The sequence below is a fragment of the Melanerpes formicivorus genome, unplaced genomic scaffold (assembly GCF_026170545.1).
Source record: "Melanerpes formicivorus ecotype bairdi unplaced genomic scaffold, bMelFor1.0.p_v2 SCAF_41, whole genome shotgun sequence".
Lineage (NCBI taxonomy): Eukaryota > Metazoa > Chordata > Aves > Piciformes > Picidae > Melanerpes > Melanerpes formicivorus.
Window position 1 is genome coordinate 1,044,463 of NW_027142393.1, and position 16,667 is coordinate 1,061,129.

The 16,667-nt window shown below is 50.1% G+C and overlaps 2 protein-coding genes across 5 annotated transcripts in view; one reads left to right on the top strand and one right to left on the bottom strand.

Annotated features, from left to right (window-relative positions):
- Positions 1 to 5,575, bottom strand: part of MBD5 (methyl-CpG binding domain protein 5) — a 205,702-nt gene extending 200,127 nt beyond the window's left edge. Inside the window, 1 exon segment of the mRNA XM_068158686.1 lies at positions 5,236 to 5,575. The gene's annotated coding sequence lies outside the window, so the exon portion shown is untranslated.
- The window catches only part of ORC4 (origin recognition complex subunit 4), a 31,777-nt gene continuing 20,310 nt past the window's right edge, over positions 5,201 to 16,667 (top strand). The window contains exons 1-4 of one of the 4 annotated variants that reach the window (XM_068158692.1): positions 5,201 to 5,297; positions 7,860 to 7,928; positions 10,503 to 10,576; positions 14,336 to 14,426. In XM_068158692.1, coding sequence (XP_068014793.1) covers positions 7,872 to 7,928; positions 10,503 to 10,576; positions 14,336 to 14,426 — 222 coding nt within the window. In that variant the 5' untranslated portion in view covers positions 5,201 to 5,297; positions 7,860 to 7,871. Of the gene's footprint in view, positions 5,298 to 5,870; positions 5,950 to 6,064; positions 6,140 to 7,859; positions 7,929 to 10,502; positions 10,577 to 14,335; positions 14,457 to 16,667 lie in introns of those variants that run through there. The other 3 variants (XM_068158689.1, XM_068158691.1, XM_068158690.1) reach the window with 3 other exon arrangements.

A 16,667-nucleotide genomic window follows, 5' to 3' on the forward strand; every position in this document is an offset into this window, starting at 1 on the left:
ACAGCAGAGGGAAGGATTTGATGAGAGTAATAAGTGAAATCCTTTATTCTCTTCAAGAAAGTTATTAGAAACCTCAAAAGGAATTTCCAGAATTTTTACTGTTTCATTCTTAAAGTGAATTTAAAGTTCCTGAAACAGGATTTCAGGGAAGAAACAACCTAAAGGGATAAATGCCTTGGGCATCACCAGCGCTCCATGTCTCCTTCCACAAGGTTCCTCAGCCCCAGCTCAACAAATCCATGCTCAAAGCCACTCTCCACAGTTTGTTCTGTAGTCATTCCCAAGGGAAGGGCAGGAGGCAGTGGAGATTTTTGTGATGGGAGCACCTGTCAAGATGCAGTTAAACTTGGATGATCAACTCATTGCACAAAGGTCTATGAATAGCCACCTCACAGTAATGACTGACTCCTGCTGCTGGGTGCCAGATCCAAACAGCAACTTGGGAGGCAAAAGGTTCCAAACACAGATCTTTGGAGCCACACACTCACTTCAATTTTCACTCTTAAGTAATGAAAGTATCTATTTTTCATATTTGTTTTATACCCTTTTTTCCAGAGAAGGGTAACATAGCTGATGAAAGGTCTAGAGAATGGTTCTGGTGAGGAACAGCTGAGGGAACTGGGATTGTTCAGCCTGGAGAAAAAGCGGCTGAAGGGAGACCTTCTGTCTCTCAACAACTCCCTGAAAGGAGGGTGGAGACAGGTGGGGGTCAGCCTCTTCCTTTCCAAGAAATAAGCTGTAAGACAAGAGAAAATGACCTCAAGTTGCACCAGCAGAGGTTTAGATTGGACATCAGAAGCAACTTCTTCACTGACAGGGTTCTCAAACACTGAAAAAGGCTCCCCCAAGGAGGTGGGGATTCCTAGGAGGTGGTTGAGTCACAGGATCAGAGGATGTTAGGGGTTGAAAAAGACCTCTGGAGATCTTCAAGTCCAACCCTGCTGCCAGAGCAGGACCACAGAATCTAGCACAGGTTCCACAGGAACACATCCAGGCCCCATCCCTGGAGGCATTTCAAAGAGGCAGAGATGTGGTGCAGAGGGTCATGGGCTAGCCCCAGACTTGGAAGAGCTTGAGAATGGTTGGACTTCATAGTCTTAAAGGTCTTTTCGAAGCAGAACTGTCCTGATTCTACACACATACACTGTGTATGCAGCGACACATACATTCATACCTACTCACACACTTCAGAACCTTGCAGGCTAACTGATTCTGACAAATTTTACCTCAGTTTAAAAATAGAGCAAAGTCTGAACTCCTTTTTAGAGGCTCCATCAGAAAACAAGAAAAGAAAAAGGTATTGCTCTAATAAAGAACTTGGAATTTAAAGAGAGGAAAGGAGTCAGCACTTCTTAATTTCTTAACTGCTGCTTTTTATTAGCATCCCACTTGCTTTAGCTCTAGTTCCACAGCTTTCAGGATGCTTTTACTTTCATCTGCCTTCAATGCTCTTCCAAAATGTTATTCCTCATACAAGGCTTTGGTTCCTGTACAGGCCTATTTGAAACTGACTGAGCAGTATTATTCCACCTAATAGCTCCAAAAATAATGACAAAGAAAAGCCAACGAAAGCCCTGTGGTTTCAAACATTAAAATCACTCTTAAAAAGAATAAGCAGGTCCTTAATGACATAAGAGCATTAAGAACGTGTCCTGCATCTTTTTCTTGGTTAAAAAAAAATAATCAATGCCAACTTCCTACTTCCACTGGCACAAACCAGAAACTAACAGGGGGTCCTTAAAAATCACCTGACCAGGCAACACCAAGCTCCTAAACGTTCGAACAACCCCACCAGAAGAAACCAACCTCCCCATTTCTGAAAGGTTTTGGGAAAGGCAGCTCAACCCCTTTCAAATTTCATGTCCTGGGCCATTTATAGAGGAGCTGCTTCTCCTGCAAGCTGCTCTGTGCATGTGGTCTCTTAAGCCCAGACACGCTGACATTAGTGGGGCTCCAGATGGGCACAAGGGGCCACCCACCTGGTCAACTACTTGCCAGAAGGAACATCCACAATAAGCACTCACTGCTGATTCAGAAACTAATTTTCTAGTCATGGATTATATTCAAGTTACTGATCTTCCAGACAGAAAGAACTGCCATGAGTAACAGTAGGGAAAGAAAAAAAACAAGTAAGAAGAGGGGAAAAAAAAAAGAATCCACCGACAAATGGAATGAAATAATCCAGCTGAAACCCCAAGCATTCCATTTTTGAGTGGACTGTTATTTATGCCAAGATCTGCAGTGCCTTTTTAACAAGGAGAAAGACTGATGCCTCCACAGCCAAAGAAGAATGAAAGGACTGCAAGCAAAGTTAAATCATTGGAAGTATTGCATCATAAAGATTCTCCTCAAACATCCGCCCGCCTCAACTCACCAGAAACTCACACGGTCGTCTACAAAGGAAGGTAAGGCCAAGGAAAGGCTCTGCTAAATCTTTATGTCTAGCACAGCCTACATTTTGTCATGCTGGGCTCCTTGCTAATCCAAAACAATCTCTCTGACCTAGAGCCTGGGAAGCCACTAACTGGGAATACATGAAAATAATCATGGAACAGTTTGGGTTGGAAGGAACCTTAAGGATAGCCTAGTTGCAACATCCCCCACTCCCCCCACACACACACCATGGGCAGGGACACCTTGCACTAAACTGGACTGCTCAAGGCCTTGTCTAACCTGGCCTTGAACATCTCCAGGGAGGGGGCATCCACAACTGCTCTGGGCAACCTGTTAGAATAGAATAAACCAGGTTGGAAGAGACCTTCAAGATCATCGTGTCCAACCTATCAACCAGTCCAACCCACCTAATTGTTCCAGTGTCCCACCACCCTCACTGGAAAGAATGTCTTCCTAATATCCAGCCTGGATCTACCCTCTTTCAGTTTAATTAACATTATTTTTGGCTCCAAACCCCAGATAAACCTGCACTGCCCTTCAGTCACAGCTCCTGAAACGCCCTCACACAGGTTGAGTCAATTCTTTCTGTTCTTAGAAGGCTGTTGTGACAGCAGCCAGAAGCCCCAGATCAGCCCCTTTGTGCTCCAGGAATCTCCTGACACAACTCAGCATCCCAGCCCCACCAGTGGCTCCTTAGGAGGGACCTTCCCTACCCAATTCCCCCACACCAAGAGTTGTCTTTGCAGCACAGACTTGGCTGCAGGAGCTGGAGGCCTAAGGAAATGAAGGTTTTATTGGCAATTTTATCTTTAGGGACTTAGAGTAAGAGAAGCCCCTGAATTATCCTGCCCACCTTAAGAATTCTGTTAGGGTATTTCACAGAGCAATCACATTAAGTCTAATCATAGCTATTTTTAACACTAACCCACAACGAAATTAAAGTGTTAAACCCCCATAATGGATAAAACACCTCATCAGCTGTAGGCCATCGAAGTTGCAGGCAGATCTGCAGCTCCACAGACCCGGGGAGAGCAATCCTGAAGCTGCCCTAGGTTTCCACGTAGAAATAAAAGCAGATCAATGATGTTTCAGGTTGAGAAAAAGAAAGGCAAAAAACGTGCCCTTTACTCCTGGGCAGGCTTTTGCTGTCCCATTCCTGCCTGGAGGGAACTAACTAATATGTGGAGCCACATATTTAAAGATTTTGATGTGTGCCTACCCATTTTGATGATGATTGCTGCGTGCTTTTCACGTGTTTAAAAACAAAGCAATCCTGTTTGAACAAGCCACCAGAAAACTAACTGCAAACTAGCAGAAAGAACCTACAGTTATGGCCTCTACCTTCAACGAGGCTTCACAATGCTGTTAACCATCAGCCCAACTCCAGTTGTCCTCTTTCCACCCCATCAAATGAGGACTTTCTCCAACTCCTTCCAGTTTGATCACAAAATTGCTGCTTGGCACAGGACACGTGCGTACAGATGGGAGAGGGGAGACAGCAAAGTGCTTCAAGAGAGCTCTTTCTGGGGGGTACCCTTCCAGCACAGCACACACACACTCTCTGCCCACCACCATTTAACCCTGATGCCCCCCACTGAAGGGGACTCCATGGTGCAGCATGCCCCACAGCACTTAATAAACTCAGCACTCAAACCATCGTTTCAACATTATGGAGGACATCCTTAAGCTGCAGAAATCAGCAAGACAACAGCAATTTTAACACCCCACTTTAGGTAGGGGACCCTTAATTCAACGTGGCACTAACGCCCAAACTCCTGCTTCTGGGTTCTCACAAGTCTCTAAGAGGCTTCTCCCAGTATTTCTTGGAGTTAGGCATGGAGTTTGCTTCCTTACGTTTCAACCTGGTTCAGACATTTTGACACGTAACTTTCCCTTTGAACCAGCAGAGGAAAAATGGTCAGGGCAAGCCTACCAGCCGTACCTGACCTCGCAAACCAGCAACACCACCAGCGGGGATGGAGACATTTGGCCTTCCCAGCCGAAGGCCGTGCAAAACCGGCTCACGACAGAGAGATTTGAGCAAAGCCTTGCCCAAATATAGGCACCAAGGATAACCGACGTCCCGCTACCAAACGCACACCACCGATTCCCACCTCGCAAAGGCTGACGTTCCTCAGGAGCCCAGCTCTCGGACTGCCGCTGGAAGTTAAGCTCGCCAGCGGGTCTTTGTACCACCGGGGCCTCAACAGCCGCAGGGCTTTCATAAACTCCAACAACGGCCTGAAACCACCGCAGAGAGCCCGACCTAGGCAGCGGAGCCCGACCTAGGCAGCGGAGCCCAAGGGCTCCCCAGCACCCTGCCGTTATTCCGGCCACTCAATCCCCTGCCGCGGCCAAGAAAACAACAGTTTTGGGACGAACCGGGGCTCAGCACCCACCGCAGCCGCCCCGAACTTTCCTCGCAACACCGCGCCTTCGGCAGAGGGCCCGCCGACATCACCCCCAGAATCCCAGAGCAGGGGCTGAGGGAAGAGGGCCCGAAGAAGCAGCCCCCGGGGGCGACGGGGAGAGGAGCGCGGTCAGGGCCGGAGCATCCCCCCTCGCCCCGGCGACAACAAAGCTCCGGCAGGACCGTGCCGGGGGAAAGGGGGGAAAGGGAGCCCCCAGTGCTCGGGGGGAGGGGGGAAGAGGGGGGGCAGAAAGTGACAGGCGGGCACCCGGCGCCCCCTCCCCGCCGCCCGCGGCCCAGCGCGGCCGAGCGCCGGCCCCCCCCGCGCCCGCTCCCTCCCTGAGGTAAACAAGCAGGCGGCCCCGCCGCTGCCGCCACCGCCGCTCCCCTCACCCCCCCCGCCCCCGGCCCCGCCGCCGCCCCGCACTCACCTCAACGGCCCCCCGGCGCCCGGCCGGCCCCGGAGCGGCGCAGGCGGAGACGCACACAAAGGGTAATAAAGGGGGAGGAGGGGAGCGCGGGGGGTGGGGGCTGCCCAACTGCCTGCCGCTCCCCCGCCGAGGTGCCTCCCGCCGGGGCCGCCTCTCGCCTTCGCTCTCCTTCCACCGACGGCTGCGGAGCGGGGGGGGGGTGGGGAAGAAACTCCCCGGGTTGCTCCGGCAGGAGCTGGGGGGGTGGGGGGGGTGGGGGAGAAACTCGGGGCGCCTGGCACCGGCCCCCCGCCCCCGCGCCGATGCCGAGCGGAATTAGCGGCCTGTCCCTTTAACGGTATAAATAACGGGCCCCCCCCGCCCCCCCCCCGCGCTCCTCATCATCAGCTGCTGCTGCTGCTCCGGCTGCTGGGGCTCCGGCGCTGCCGGGGAGGAAGAGGGGAGGCAGCCACTGCGCATGCGCCCCGGGGGAGCTCGGGAGGCCGCGGGGGGGGAGAAGGAGAGGGAGGGACGTGACTTCCCATAGGGCCCTGCGCGTACCCGGAAGCAGATCCGGCTGCGGGGCGGAAGGAAGTGGTTGGGACGGGCCGGGGCGGAAGTAGGAGGGAAGAGGTGGAGGAGAAGGTCACGTGGGAAGGCGGGGCGGGTGGCGCGCGGGCTGCCGGGAGCGCGGCGGCGGGGCGGGCACGCGATCGGCGGCCGCCGCTGCCTCAGGTGAGGGAGCGGCGGGCGGGAAGGGAGTGGGGTGCCTCAGCCCGCGCCTCTCGCTGCGGAGGGCGCCGGGAAGCGGGAGGATGCGGATCCCCAGCCCCATCGCTCGCCTTCTCGGCTTGTGACGGGGGAGTGCTGCCTCGCTGCAGCGTCTCGGAGCCGCTACAGCGGGAGGTCTCAGTGGCGATCTGGGGTGAGGCGGGAGCGGCGCCTCCCTCGGAGAGTGCACGGCGAACGAGATCGGGATGCGAATCGGGTGGATGTGGCGGCTATGGGCGGCAGAGCGGCTGCGGGGTAACTTACCGAGCCGCGGCTAACACAACGGGGAAGGGCAGGCTCGTCGTCCGGTAGATGCTCTTTTTGGCTTGGTAATCTTTTCAGCTTCTTGCCACAGGAGAAGGGCGGTGGATTGAAACGGCAAGAGGCAGATTTAGACTAGAGAGAAGGAAGAATATATTTTCCGACGGGGCTGTGGGGCGCTGGGATGGTTGCCCAGAGAGGCTCCATCCCTGGAACCATTCCAGGTCAGGTTGGATGGGGTTTGGGACTTCCTGGTCTAATGGGGGGTCTCGTGGCAAGGATCTGGAACTGGATGATCCTTAAGGTCCTTCCGAATAGAATAGAATAGAGTAGAATAGAATAGAATAGAATAGACCAGTTTGGAAAAGACCTTCGAGATCATCGAGCCCAGCCTATCACCCATCACCCTCTAATCAACTAAACCATGGCACTAAGTGCCCATCCGGTCTCTTCCAACCCAAACCACTCCGTGATTCAATTGCAATTCAGTTTAAATAACCCAATGGCTCCAGCTTCTCTAGCTGTGTGTTCTCATGCCTCCCAACCTTTGGCATCTGCTTCCATGGCAACTACTGCGTTTCTGAGCAGCCAGCCCCATCCTTTGCAGGCAGGGCTTCTGTGCCAGGGGACCGAGCGATGCTGGCTTACAACAGCAGCAAAACCCTGAGAGGAGGGAAACCACCCCGCCAAAATCAGAACAAAATAGTTGCAGAGCAAATCTGTGAAGCTTTCTGCTAGCACAAAGGAGGATTGCCTTCTCCTCATGCTGCACCAGCACGAACGCCGATTGCCCGTTGTTCCTATTAAAGCCTAATCCTTGGCGTTAGTTACCATGTTGCAGTAGCTTGTTCCAGCTGCAGAAACAAATTTCAAACTACCTAAAACTGTTGCAAATGATTTTAAACACCATTAAAACAGCATTCTGCTGTTCAGAAGTTTTATGTGAGAGGGGACTTCACCTAGTCAGAAATGAACTTGAAATACTTATTTTACTAAGGGCAACAAAGCTGGGGAGGGGTCTGGAGCACAGCCCTGTGAGGAGAGGCTGAGGGAGCTGGGGTTGCTTAGCCTGGAGAAGAGGACGCTCAGGGGAGACCTTCTTGCTCTCTACAACTCTCTGAAGGGAGGATGTAGCCAGGTGGGGGTTGGTCTCTTCTCCCAGGCACCCAGCACCAGAACAAAAGGACACAGTCTCAAGCTGTGCCAGGGGAGGTTTAGGCTGGATGTTAGGAAGAAGTTCTTCCCAGCAAGAGAGATTGGCTGTTGGAATGTGCTGCCCAGGGAGGTGGTGGAGTCACCATCCCTGGAGGTATTTAGGAAGAGACTTGATGGGGTGCTTGGTGCCATAGTTTAGTTGATTAGATGGTGTTGGGTGAGAGGTTGGACTTGATGATCTTGCAGGTCTCTTCCAGCCTGGTCTGGTCTATTCTATTCCATTCTATTCTATTCTATTCCATTCCATTCCCTCAATCAGTTAAGAAACAGCACTCATTACAACTTAATTCCTTGTGAACGAGCAACTCTCCTGCTTGCTGTACTGAGTGGAGTTCACTCAACTCATTTGGAAGGCCATGTTATTCTGGGTAATTTTATGTTCTCTTTCTTGGTTGAAGATAAGAACTGCAATGAGTAAACGCAAGGCCAAGGAGAGCAGTGGAGCCAGTGCAGAATGCATTTCACAGGTTAGTAATATCTCTTAGCTGGCTTTAAGTAATTAAACTTTTCCACCCTGCAGGGTTTAACTAGACCAGTTCCAAAGTCATGTGGAGGAACTTGTTGTGATCTTGGGCTGTAAATGTTTGGGGGTTGCTTTTTTTAGCGCGTTCTGTGTTTATTTTATCTTCTCACCAGATGTTTTCCTGCTACAATGACCTACTTTTTGGAGCCTTAGTAAAAATAGTAAAAGGATGGTCTTGCACTTTTACAGCCATTTGTGGCAACAGATTTGCATGCATCTATTTTTATCTAACAGACTTTTTCCTCTTCCTGCTGGAAGGGTGAATCAGAATCTAGGTGACTGTGTTTTAACAGCCCAGGTGAGGCAGGACAGCAGCTGCCAAAGCAGTGCTCAGCTGCATTTTAGGTTTGTACTCTGCTCAAAATGGCTACCTAGAAATTGTGATGCATCTTGTGGTAAATTACCTTTAGGTAGTTTCTTACACTTTAACACATTGCCTTCATTTAGCTGTAAAATCCCCTCAGAGAAGGAAAAGCTTTTCACTTGTGAACAGACAGTGCTGTTCATTAACAGGGAACAAAGCTGGAAGTCAAATCAGTTTAGAATTTAGTAGAGGGGAAAAATAAGTGGGAAAAATGAAACAGACAAGTACAGCTCACAGTGAAAACAATGATTCCTTTCACAGAGTGGGATTGGCAGCAAAATAGATTAGTTGCTCTTCTAGCCATTATTTGAATTGGCTGAGCAGATCTTCACAGAGATGCATCCACAAGTATCTATATTTAAACCAAACCCACTGGGAACTGATGGTGATGATTCCATTATAAATTAGCTAAACATTAAAAGACATCTTCAAGGCACTAATAGGCCGTTAGCAATGCACCTCAGAACAGTGTCTGATCAGCCCAAACAGGCATGAACCAGTAACTGCTATCCAAGGTGAGAGGAGCCACAAAACCTTTGTGGTACAATATTGCCTCACTATAGGCTTACCTGGGATGCAGCACTGATTTTCCCCCGTGATTTCTTAAGGATTCAGGTGAAATTTGAAAGGATTTTAGCTAAGAGGTTGGCTGTGTCTATCTCATGTCTCAGGCTAAACTCCAGCAGTTGCTCTATAGCTCAGTGACCCCTCTCCAGCAGAGACTGGGACAGGGAAAAGGAGAGGAGACCTGTGGAGTGAAACTGATTGAATAAATTAGCCAAACTGATAGCAAAGCCTATGTAAAGTTATGCCATGAAGACATGAGACACAGCAGTCCTTGAGAGCAGAAAGAGAAGCTCAAGCAGAAGAACCCACTCTCCTCAGCAAACTTCCCCCTTTATACTGTGGCATTTATGGGATGGGATTCACCTGTATCCAACTCTAATGAGCTATCCTGGCTGACTTCAAGCTGCTAATGACCTGCAGCCCATGGAGGTCTGTGCTTCTGTCTTGGCAAAACCAACACAGAGGTACAACTGAAGAATGTAGAGAAAAAGCATGTGGGGAGATGAGCCAGCTCAGATTAAGAGAATGATCTGAATTACAGAATTAACCAGGTTGGAAAAGACCTTCAGGATCGTTGAGTCCAATCTATCACCCAACACCATCTAAGCAACTAAACCATGGCACTAACTGCCTCATCCAGTCTCTTTTTAAACACTTCCAGTGGTGGTGACTCCACCACCTCCCTGGGCAGCACAGGCTGGGCAGGGACTGGCTTGAGAGCAGCCCTGAAGAAAAGGACTTGGGGGTGCTGGTGGATGAGAAGCTCAACAGGAGCCAGCAGTGAGCACTTGCAGCCCAGAAAGCCTGGGCTGCATCAAGAGAAGTGTGGCCAGCAGAGGTGATTTGCCTCCTCTCCACTGCTTTCAGGAGACCACATCGGGATCACTGGGTCCGGTTCTGGAGCCTCTATTACAAGAAAGATCTGGAGGTGCTGGAAGGTGTCCAGAGAAGGGCCATCAGGATGAGCAGAGGGCTGGAGCTCCTCTCCTATGAGGACAAGCTGAGGGAGTTGGGGCTGTTCAGTCTGGAGAAGAGAAGGCTCTGAGGAGACCTAATTGTGGCCTTCCAGTATCTGAAGGGGGCTACAAGAAGGCTGGGGAGGGACTTTTGAGGGTGTCAGGCAGTGATAGGCCTGGGGGGAATGGAACAAAACTAGAAATGGGTATATTGAAATTGGATGTTAGGGAGAAGTTGTTCCCCATGAGGGTGGTGAGAGACTGGCTCAGGTTGCCCAGGCAGGTGGTGGAAGCCTCATCCCTGGATATTTTTAAGGCCAGGCTGGATGTGGCTCTGGGCAACCTGATCTAGTGCAAAGAGTCCCTGCCCATGGCACAGTGGTTGGAACTAGATGATCCCTGAGATGCCTTCCCACCCTGGCAACTCTATGATTCTAAACATTCCATCCATCACAACTTTATTCTTACTTGGAAGACCCAATATGATGGCATGTGTGTTACAGAGTGGTTTATATGTTCCAGAGCGCTTGCTACTCCCAGAAAGGAAGCTGTTTTCCTGTTGTTGCATTATGGCTGTGTTCTGGTGTTCAAAGCCCTGCTCATTCTTTCTGTCTTCTTGTCATATCCCTAGGTGCAAAGAATCTTACGTGAGAGATTCTGTTGTCATGCTACTGGAAAACTCTTTGGGATTGAGCATCAATACAGGTGGGTGAGGAGACTCAAACTGCAAGGAATTTCTCCTTCAAGCACAGTAGAAAATCAGGCACAGTTAGAATTTGCTGCTGTTCCTTCTTCTAAATTACACAGCTTGAAACAACTCTCAGCTCAAAGCTTCCCAAAATCATTGGTCTCAGATGTTAAGGGGTTTTATGCAGCTGCTGCTTGCTGTTTTGTCAGGCTTTTGAGTTCTGGATTTCTTTCTCTTAGTTCCAATCTGTAGCTCCCAAAGCAGAGTTTTCTGATCCTGGATGGTACTTTTAGTGCATATTCTAGGTCTGTGTTCAAGGACCTGATGAAGCCAAAATGCACTTCTCTTACTGTGCATCTTTGTTTCTCCCTCAGATTTTCTCCTGTGTATATGGAGCTGTGTTAAAAGGAAGCCTGAAACCTTGGCTGACACCAGCATGTTTCTTGTAGCAGAGATTAATGTTTAAAAGCTTCATTTTGGGGGTCATCCAGCTGCAGAAGTTAGAGTTAGGAAGGAGGGACCTACTGTGACAATAGGTTCTATTAGTCCTTTGAAAGCTGAGGGGCAAAGTCTTCATGTAACAAACATCTATCCAATGAAGTTGTGTTAAACAATCCAGCATTCCAGGAGGGAGTTTGTGCAGGTTGAATCACCTGATGTGAGCTTTTAGGAAGGAAAATAGCATTTCTGTTATGAATAAAGTGCAGTGTGATACACAGGCAGAGCTCACATAGCCATGCTTATTGCTGCTGCTGTGGGAAAAATGTGTTTCCATGATGTTAGTGTGCCACAAACCAAGCCTCTCTTCACAGTCTCACAGTATAACTAAGGTTGGAAATGACCTCGAGGACCATCGAGTCCAACCTGTCACCACAGACCCCATGACTAGACCATGGCACCAAGTGCCACATCCAGTCCCCTCTTGAACACCTCCAGGGATGGTGACTCCACCACCTCCCTGGGCAGCACATCCCAATGACGAACAACTCGTTCGATGAAGAACTTTCTCCTCACCTCCAGCCTAAACCTCCCCTGGCACAGCTTGAGACTGTGTCCTCTTGTTCTGGGGCTGCTTGCCTGGGAGAAGAGACCAACCCCTTCCTGGCTACAACCACCTTTCAGGTAGTTGTAGAGGGCAATGAGGTCACCCCTGAGCCTCCTCTTCTCCAGGCTAAACAACCCCAGCTCCCTCAGCCTCTCCTCACAGGGCTATGCTCAAGGCCTCTCCCCAGCCTTGTTGCCCTTCTCTGGACACCTTCAAGTGTCTCAATGTCCTTCTTAAACTGAGGAGCCCAGAACTGGACACAGGACTCAAGGTGTGGCCTAACCAGTGCAGAGTACAGGGGCACAATGACTTCCCTGCTCCTGCTGGCCACACTAGTCCTAATGCAGGCCAGGATGCCATTGGCCCTCTTGGCCACCTGAGCACACTGTTGGCTCATATTCAGGCAGCTGTCGATCAGCACCCCCAGGTCCCTCTCTGTTTGGCAGCTCTCAGCCACTCTGACCCCAGCCTGTAGCTCTGCATGGGATTGCCATAGCCAAAGTGCAGCCCCTGGCACTTGGACTTGTTGAATGCCATCCCATTGGACTCTGCCCATCTGTCCAGCCTGTCAAGGTCCCTCTGCAGAGCCTTTCTACCCTCTAACTGACTAACATCTGCCCCTAACTTGGTGTCATCTGCAAACTTGCTGATGACTGACTCGACCCCCTCATCCAGATCATCAATGAAGATGTTAAAGAGCATGGGGCCCAGCAGTGATCCCTGGGGCACATCACTGGTGCCTGGCTGCCAGCTGGCTGTGGCACCATTCACCACCACTCTCTGGGCTCGGCCCTCCAGCCAGTTCCTAACCCAGGCTTCTTCAGGCTGGAAGTCTGGAAAACACTTTAGACTGTCTGCTGCTTAATCTGCCACTCTTGGTGAACTATACAGGAGAGAAAACATGATTAACTTCCTCTCCACCCTTTTCCCCCTCCCTCCCTTCCCCCCACCTCTTCCTCTCCCCTCCTTTTCTCCCTCTCCCCTCCCCTTTTCTCCCCTACAACCCCTCCCTCCTTTTCCCTCCTCCCTCCCCTTCCCTCTTCTCCCCCCTTTCCCCCACCCCTTCCTCTCTTGGCTATAGTTAGCTCTCAAATAGTGAACAAAACCATAGCTACAGCTGTTCCATGATGACTGTCACTCCTCAAGCAGCAACTGCATGATGTCAATACTCCAAAAGAAAAAAAAGGCAGCAAATCAAATTTATGCCTTCTAAAGCATTTGGGAATTTGGAGTGTCAGTAGCTTCTATAAGGACTTTAAATGTGATACCAGGTGGCAAGTCTTACCTGGAGATAATTCACAGTTGTTTGTTCTTTCTTTTAGCTGGCAACAGAATATGACCTTGGAAGTTCACTATTGCTATGCACAGGCTTTGGATGCCTAGAATTTAGCATAGAATCAGTTTGAGCAAGATTCTCTGACTGAATAGATTTCACTAGGTGATGAACTTTATCTGGTGTCCAGGTGTTCCTTGCCTCTTCTTTTGCCAGGCTGCCTTGTCCATGAGCTGCAGCAGAGTAACACAAAGCAATGGTCTGGATGAGGGGATTGAGTCCATCATCAGTAAATTTGCAGAGGGCACTGAGCTGGGGGCAGGTGTGGATCTGTTAGAGGGTAGAGAGGCTCTGCAGAGAGACCTCGACAGGCTGGACAGATGGGCAGAGTCCAAGGGCATGAGATTGAACACATCTAAGTGCTGGGTTCTGCACATTGGCCACAACAACCCCAGGCAGTGCTACAGGCTGGGGGCAGAGTGGCTGGAGAGCAGCCAGGTAGAGAAAGACCTGAGGGTACTGGTTGACAGCAGCTGAGCAAGAGCCAGCAGTGTGCCCAGGTGGCCAAGAAGGCCAATGGCATCCTGGCCTGCATCAGGAACTGTGTGGCCAGCAGGAGTAGGGAAGTCATTCTGCCCTGTGCTCAGCACTGGTTATGCCACACCTTGAGTCCTATGTCCAGTTCTGGGCTCCTCAGGTTAGGAAAGAAGTTGAGCTGCTGGAAGGTGTCCAGAGAAGGGCAACAAAGCTGGGGAGGGGTTTGGAACACAGCCCTGTGAGGAGAGGCTGAGGGAGCTGGGGTTGCTTAGCCTGGAGAAGAGGAGACTCAGGGGAGACCTTCTTGCTCTCTACAACTCCTGAAGGGAGGTTGTAGCCAGGTGGGGGTTGGTCTCTTCTCCCAAGCAACCAGCACCAGAACAAGAGGACACAGTCTCAAGCTGTGCCAGGGGAGGTTTAGGCTGGATGTTAGGAAGGAGTTCTTCCCAGCAAGAGAGATTGGCCATTGGCATGTGCTGCCCAGGGAGGTGGTGGAGTCCCCATCCCTGGAGGCGTTTAAGAGGAGCCTGGCTGAGGCTCTTAGTGCCATTAGATGGTGTTGGGTGATAGGTTGGACAGGATGATCTCAAAGGCCTTTTCCAACCTGGTTAATTCTATTCTATTTTTTCCCCCTTTTCAGAAACACTTACTGAAGTCTGTCTGTTCACAGTGGGGAGCTGTGGAACTTGATAAATTAGTGATACTCCAAAGTTCTGCACGTTTTAGTATTTTAAAGCATTTGCAGAGATCTGAGCACTCAGCTGTTTGTCCTTCATTGTGCTTTGCTCGCCCTGCGTGCTGGCTCTGAGAGCAAGCTGAAGCATGGCCAATTCTCTCTTATGTTCTTAAGATTCTTTGAATTTTCCATAGCTTCAGTGAGTGTTGTCTGAAGTTGTTAACCTCTTGCTGTTGTCAACACAGAAACCTGCTGGAACTGCTGAAACGAACTACAATTCACGGCGAGAGTAACTCTGTCCTGATTATTGGACCCCGAGGATCAGGGAAGACTGCGGTATAAACAGCTACTGAAAGTTTATGCAAGGTCAAATTAAGCATCAGGGACAGGAAGAGCCTCCCTGAAGCCCCAGCAGCTTTTACAGCAGGATTTCCATCCCTCCCTGCTTTTAAAGAGGGAGTTGTAATTGTTTGCATATAATTTCAAAGCCTTCTCTGACTTGTGTGTGATTCTGCCCTCCACGCTAGTGAGACCTCACCTATGGTGCTGTGTATCATAGTATCAGTCAGGGTTGGAAGGGACCACAAGGATCAGCTAGTTCCAACCCCCCTGCCATGGGCAGGGACACCCCACACTAGATCAGGCTGGCCAGAGCCTCATCCAGCCTGGGCTTAAACACCTCCAGGGATGGGACCTCAACCACCTCCCTGGACAACCCATTCCAGGGCTTCACCACTCTCATGGTGAAGAACTTCCTCCTCACCTCCAGCCTGAATCTCCCCACCTCCAGCTTCATTCCATTCCCCCTAGTCCTATCACTACCTGACATCTTGAGAAGTTCCTCCTCAGCCTTCTTGTAGGCCCCCTTCAGATCCTGGAGTGTCCAGTGCTGCAGTTCTCAGCACAAGGACACAGACCTCTGGAATGGCTCCAGAGGAAGCCACAACAACAATCCAAGGTTGCAAGCCCTCTGCTGTAAGGGCAGGCGCAGAGAGTTAAGGTTGTTCAGCCTGGAGAATAGAAGGCTCCAGGGAGACCTTCTGGTGGCCTTTCAGTGCTTAAAGAGGTTGCTAAGAAAGCTGGGGACAGGCTTTTTACTGGGGCCTGTTGTGACAGGACAAGAGGTGATAGTTGGAACTAAAAGAGGGAGATTTAGGTGAGGAACAAGGAAGGAATGTTTTCCCCTGAGGGTGGACCCTGTCCCAGGTTGCTCAGAGAGGTGGGAGATGCTCCATCCCTGGAACCATTGCAGGTCAGGCTGGCTGGGACTCTGAGCAACCTGCTCTAGTTGCAGATGTCCCTGCTGAGTGCCGAGGGGTTGATCTAGCTGATGAACTTGAATTTGTCATTCAGTGATCTGCCTACATCATAGATTCTTCCTCCTTCAAGCACTGCTCCTGTTACCATTCCCTAATGGTTCTTGCCACAGGGGAGTTCATCTTTGCAATTAGAGCCATGTTTTGCTTACTCTTTACAAGCTACCTTTCCATTGCTTTTGGGCCTCCACTGGGAAGATGCCTGAAAAAAAACCTGAAAGGAGTAGACAAAGGGTTAAATTTCTACATAGCTGTTTGTGCAGGGAATGTACCTTAATCCTGTTTTAAAGCTGTGACAGAACACATTTAATGGTTGGACTTCATGATCTCAAAGGTCTTTTCCAACCAAAATGATTTCTTTGATTCTCTATTATTACCTAAATAGTAGGAGGCAGAATATTGTGTGGTAGTTGCAGTTTGCAAGTGTAGCCTTTGTGTTTTAAAGGCTTTTTAGCTGAGGCATGTCAAGGGATGACATTAACCCCAGTGTTTCATTTTCTAGTTATAATGCAAAGACTTAAGGGGGTTTTATGTTCATGTGAATATAACAGGTGATAAATAGGTCAGCTGCAAAAAGTATTTAGGATGGAAAAAAATGTTCAGAAATGACTCCAGGCTTCTTCTCAAGTGCCCAAGCAAGCAGCCTTCCAGCTTTTAGGTGCAGGTGAATAGAAATAATAATGAATAGATGGTAAACATAGCCATGCTGGAGCTGGCAGGAGTCAGGTGCCAGTGTGTTGATAGCTCTCTTGATTTCCATTTCAAAGCCAATCTCTGTGGTTACCTTCAGTCACTCGTGGTGCTTGACAAGAAGGGTAAGTGCTAGAATGCTATGGAGTGGTGCTGAGGAAGGAGTGGAGAAACCAGTGGTAAATAAGGATTACTCCACCTAGGTACTTCATGCTAATTTAAACCCACTGTCCCTTGTCCTGTCACTGCAGGCCTTTGTAAACAGTCCCACTCCAGCTTTCTTGTAGGCCCCGTTCAGGTACTGGAAGGCTGCTCCAAGGCCTCCTTGGAGTCGTCTCTTCTCCAGGCTGAACAACCTCAGCTCCCTCAGCCTGTCCTCGCAGCAGAGGTGTTGCAACCCTCTGATCATCTTTGTGGCTCTCCTCTGGACCCTCTCAAGTCCATGTTCTTGTTTTGAGGGCTCCAGAGCTGGCTGCAGCACAGCAGGTGAGGTCTCACCAGAGTGAAGGGGCAGAATCCTCTCTCTTGGTGCTGGCCATGCTGCTTTTGATGCAGCCTAGGATACGATTGC